The sequence below is a fragment of the Phalaenopsis equestris genome, unplaced genomic scaffold, assembly GCF_001263595.1.
Source record: "Phalaenopsis equestris unplaced genomic scaffold, ASM126359v1 Scaffold000088, whole genome shotgun sequence".
Classification (NCBI taxonomy): Eukaryota; Viridiplantae; Streptophyta; class Magnoliopsida; order Asparagales; family Orchidaceae; genus Phalaenopsis; species Phalaenopsis equestris.
This window is the reverse complement of record NW_018164530.1, coordinates 1,273,071-1,278,488: the sequence shown is the minus strand read 5'-3', so window position 1 is coordinate 1,278,488 and position 5,418 is coordinate 1,273,071. Positions and strand designations below refer to the sequence as shown.

General features: G+C 30.4%; 1 protein-coding gene across 3 annotated transcripts in view; it reads right to left on the bottom strand.

The window, feature by feature from the left end:
* Positions 1-245: 245 nt before the first annotated feature.
* The window catches only part of LOC110019936 (flap endonuclease 1), a 16,712-nt gene continuing 11,539 nt past the window's right edge, over positions 246-5,418 (bottom strand). For 2 of the 3 annotated variants that reach the window (XM_020717823.1, XM_020717825.1), the window contains one exon: positions 246-457. In XM_020717823.1, coding sequence (XP_020573482.1) covers positions 326-457 — 132 coding nt within the window. In that variant the 3' untranslated portion in view covers positions 246-325. Of the gene's footprint in view, positions 468-5,418 lie in introns of all 3 variants that reach the window. The other variant, XM_020717824.1, reaches the window with a different exon arrangement.

Genomic DNA, 5,418 nt, shown 5'->3' with positions numbered 1-5,418 from the left:
GAAACATTCACATACATACGACTATGCTTCAACTTTTGAAAAAAATGGTGTATTCACTCTTTAAAATTTCAAATGGTGATTTATATCTTTGATGTGATATGAAAGGGTTGGGTGGTATAAATGTAAAACGTAGAGTTCAGAAGTTAGATATGTAAATACATAAAAATTGGATGGTATGCATGTAAATATGCTGATACAACTATACCTATATATATTTTTCTAATTGTAAGAGCAATTAACTGCATAAAGATAACAAAATTTTAGCTTCATATTAAAACGACAAAGATTATCAAGTCATACATAATGGGGGAAAGCAGTAAAGAACTCAAACTAAGATGGCTTGAAAAGATCCGCAGTGGCAGTTGTTCGGCCAAAAACAGGCATTGCGGTTTGTACTCCTATTTCTTCTTGCCTCCAGTTTTGGATTTCTTGCTTGGTGGCGCTTTGGTTGCCTTGGCTGGCGTATCCTTGTTTCAGAATGAAATATCAATAATAAGCAGATGCATAAACTGTGTTGCAGAAATGAGTTGTAGATCGAGCAACAAAATATCAGTTAAGATCTATGTATTTCCATAACTAAACATAAAAGTCATCTTACCCATGCAAAAAACAAATGCATTGCTTTTTAGAAGTTAAAATAGTATCTTTCATGAACTTGTGTGAATTTCCCTTATTTCATTAAAGTATATAACATGTATACTTGGTCTATCCATGCTTGCTTCTAATGTGATAGTGTGGTGAGCAAGTGATTTCTTTTGGGGCTATCATGTGATCATAACATCTGATGTGATGACTGAAGATAATAACGATCGATATATTGTATCTAAGAATATCATGGATGAGTGTAGTACTTGAATTGAAATACAATCATCCCTTTTTATTCTAAGTTACAATACTCAATAGATACTCATGATGTATTATAAATTCTATATAACAATTCCATACTTGAGCAATAATGTTTCCTAATAGATTCCAACAAATGAATTATCCAATTGATGCAGGCAATAGTAATAAATGTGACAATAATATATCACATCAATCGAAAAGTTTGACTGGATTTTCAATAGGAGCAAGATGGACATTAATTGGACCTATATTTACTTGAATAGAAAACTTCTCAATAATGTTGATGGTTAAAAAAGAGATGGGAATGAAATTAGTAGGTATCATTATTTTTTTCCCATTTAAATTTCAAGGTATCATTATTATTTCCCATTTAAATTTCAATTATGATTTTCAATTCCGTTCTCTTTGAGATCATTAGAATTTGTGGTATTATTTCAACTTTTAAAATTTTTTAATCATCAATTCGATGATTCAAATTTTTTCAATGATAACTTAGATTTCATGAGTGGATAATTGTGATTTCAAAGTTAATAAAATTTCGAATGAATTAAATTAGTACAAGTATGAATTATGATGCATGTATTAGAGGACTGTAATGATCAAATAAAATGATAAGCCTTTGTTTTTAAAAGAGCTTCTACATCAATAATTCAATCATACATGTATTATTGGCATGCTTAAGAATGATTAAATTATCATGAAATTTGATGAAAGTCAGTCCATAAATAACTGTCATATTATAAATCGCAATAAAAAAAGTGATATAGAGAGTGAGAGATGAGCTTCTCATCAAAGGAGAAGAATGAATATTTTCCTTAACTTTACCTATGCATATGCACTTCATACAATTGCCAATCCAAGATCGCACAATTGATTGTGATTTACAATAAGAGAATCATTTGTGAATTGAATGTCATTGATTTTTATGACAACTTAATCATTCTTATTGAAAATACAAGGATGATTAAACAGCATATAGAAGCCCTCTTAGAAGCCAAATTTTCTTTTATAATTAACCACCAAAATCATCCAACATAGGATAATATCACCATAAAACTATGTATTTAAATCAAACTCAATTGAAAGTCTCTACATATGGAAATAAAATTTAGCTTCTCATTAAACATGAGCCATTGAACAAGAAACTTTAAAATAAAAATTAGATTGTGCATGCTATTAGTTTTAATAATATGAAAGAGAATATATGATTTTGACAACTCATTTAAAAGTCATAAAATCAAAATCTAATTTGTGCAGGATGAAAGATTTTTCACACACACTGTTCATTCCCCTCCCAAGTATATATTTGCATAGATCACCCTAAATAGTTTTCAAACTCAGGAAAACATTGCATAAGAAAGTTATAATAATTGTCTAGAGATTCTATCGCAACTTTTTTTACAGAAACCATAAGCCTAAACATCTAAAAAATTTGAAGAACTGCTATGCAACAAAATTAAATTACAAAACCAAATTGTTTTTCTATCCTTTTTTTTTTTTTTCTGATGCAACCAACACCCAGAATATTGATCTCCGTTAGTGTCAATCTACCAATGTAAACAAACATGCTCATTATCAGCATTTTAGAAGAGAATAACACAAACAACTAGCAGATTTTATAGAAGAAAATGTGAAATGTTCAAGTAAAATATGTTTATAGATAGCTCACCTTCCGTTTAAGAGGTTCAGATGGCTTTATCACGGGCCTAAAAAATGACTCCAACCTGAGATCATGCATAGCATTTCAGTAGAAATAACAAATCCTCTCAAAAACAATACAAAATTATACTTACCTCCCTTGGCTGCCTTTATCCTTCGCTGCTTTAATCTTTTCTATAGCCTGAGAGAGATGTATGAAAGGTAACCATGTAAATGGTAGAAATATGCTGAAAAAGAATTTGGTCAAGTGCTTGGATGAAAGAAATTACAAACCTTGCTAACACGGTCATGATTGAAACCATTTTCGTTCACCAAGAAAGCTACGAGTCCCTAAAAGAAAAATAAAACAGCTTGAAGAAATGTACAGAATTAAAATAATTATTAAGATTACAATAACAGTAGTTTGGGGATCATTTACATCTTCATCTGGAGCAGTCCATTTCAGTTCTGGTATTTCCGAGATCACTACAGGTTCTTTAAAGAGCTGACGAGCTTCTTGATACGGCCAATCCTCAGGTATATGATACCTATTTCAAGTTAGCAATAGATGGTTAAGTGAATTTTCAGTTTAAAAATGAAAAAAAAGGCCCCATGAGATGTTACAACTGCATCATCTTAACACTGGCAGTCAAGTACATGACAAATAGTTAATTTATTATGTTCATTAGTGAGGCATCCACTCCACATATGAACTTAGGGGCATTAAGCCTAAACTTATGAGCGTTAAGGCTGATACAGGAAGAAAAATAAATAAATATAGATATCAAACTCCAATCAAGGTTTAAAATTATGCATTTGGGTATTGGGGGCACTTTTGGTCTGTGTTGCAAGTTGTAAGTCTCGAAGCATTTTGAGACATAAGCCCCAAAATTAACAAATTGTACCATACAAAAAGTATTGTATTAAAAAATATAGTAAGAAAAACATATTAAAATCTTAATAAATTAAAATCTAACATTTTAACATCTTAAAATGATAAAATTAATAAATTGCACAAAAATAGGAAGTTCAAAGTACGAAGCAATATATTAGCATTCAAACATCAAACCATAAAATAAAAAGAATTATACAACCATCAAAATAAAACATAATAACATAATTCAAAGTAAATTTAATACAATTAGTTACTTTGTTAATATAATTCATCACAATAAGAACATAACAAGTAACTAAAATTAGAATTTCTAAATTCAAAAATCATCATCACTCTTATCACTTAATGGGTTTTTCTTAAAATCATCAACATAACAATTAACTTTCTCCTTCACCCCATCCTTGATAGTATTTGTGTTCTCTCATTACTTCTCATCTTAAATCTCAATCATCTTTCTGTTATTTAATCAATATTGCTGAGCTCCACATCTGCTCCGTTTGACGAAAACAGTGAATATCAAGTGCAACAACAAACTGTTAAGAGCTTACTGATCGCAATCAACATCAAAGCCACCCAAACAATGCTTGATCATAAAATAAACTGTGCGAGCGAATTCAACAAGTCAAAATTGGCTAAGAAGGATTCTTCTACAATCAAAAGAAACAAACATGGTGAAATAGACAGGTTGTCAGCACGATAAACTATGTTTGAACTCAAATCAACTCGCCTGTCGTTAAAGTTTGATTTTATTTCATTAACTATTCTTAGTTTCCTGAATCCAACACATTTTATTTTATATTTTGATCATTTTCTTTAATTTCCTATGATTTTTTAAAGTTCTTTATTATTTTATATTTTCTTTAATTTCATATGACTCTTGTAAACATCAATGCTCTTCATTATTGTCAAGATTAACGCTCAACTTCTTATGGGTGTGCCTTCCAGGAGTATGATTAGAAACTTTGTGTGTTACTTGCTCTCAAAGAGTCTTTCTAGTGATGATTATATCCATTATTAGTTTCCATGGAGCATATCTCTTAGGGTGCGCCTTTTAGGAGTATTATAAAATGTAATAATTCATAGCATGTAATAGCATAATAAATAGTCACATGTGTCAACAATGTATATTTGTGAATTTGAGTGTTAATGGCATGCATTAGTTGTACGAATGTGTAGAACTAGCAATGTCTAAGAGATTAGCTTCTTGGCCTAGTTGTGGATGAACTCCAGATGAGGAGGGGAGGTTGGAGGAGCATTCTCTAATTAGCATCTCTGATTGGTATTTATTTATTGGGTCAAAAAAAAATATCTATGTGCACTAAAACTTGTTCTCAATCTTCATGTATAAACTAAAGAATCTCATTTTCCTCTATTTTATGCATGCGGCCTTCAAGGGACAAAAAAGAGACACGTTCACCAATAAGATGATGTATGTCATGAGAACAAAGTAGAGGCTTGGCGTCCTTGAATTTTAGATTATTTCCTATAATGGTGAGCATTGGAATAGGATATTGTATTGTTGGAGCATTACACTTATTAGTCATTTTATTCATACTTCTACAAATGTAAGATTTTTTTTTCTTATAGACCGCGCCAAATTGCTGCGTATTAGAAATTTCTCAGCAGTAGAGAAATCTTATGTCTTAATTCAATATAATTTTACTCCACACACAGATAGAGATATAAGAGAACTATATTTTTTATGAGAAAAAAACTTGGAAAAGAAAACCACATGATCTTAAAATTAAATGATTTCAGGCTCATTGGATTTCTCTCGTCGAGACACTCAATTTGACTATAAAAATGAAATAAGTTTAGAAATTATTTAGCCTTCTGATTGATTATTTGATAACATTGTATGTGTTTGGTCGGGACTTAATTAGCCTTAGATATGATTACTTTTAGTGTTATTGGGCCGTATTCTCGAGACAATCAGTGTAATTATAAACTTCTTGAAATAGGATCTTGGATAATTTGAATTTGATATGCTTCTTGCTCAAAATACATGTAGATTCACCCCTATAGATAATTATTTTATG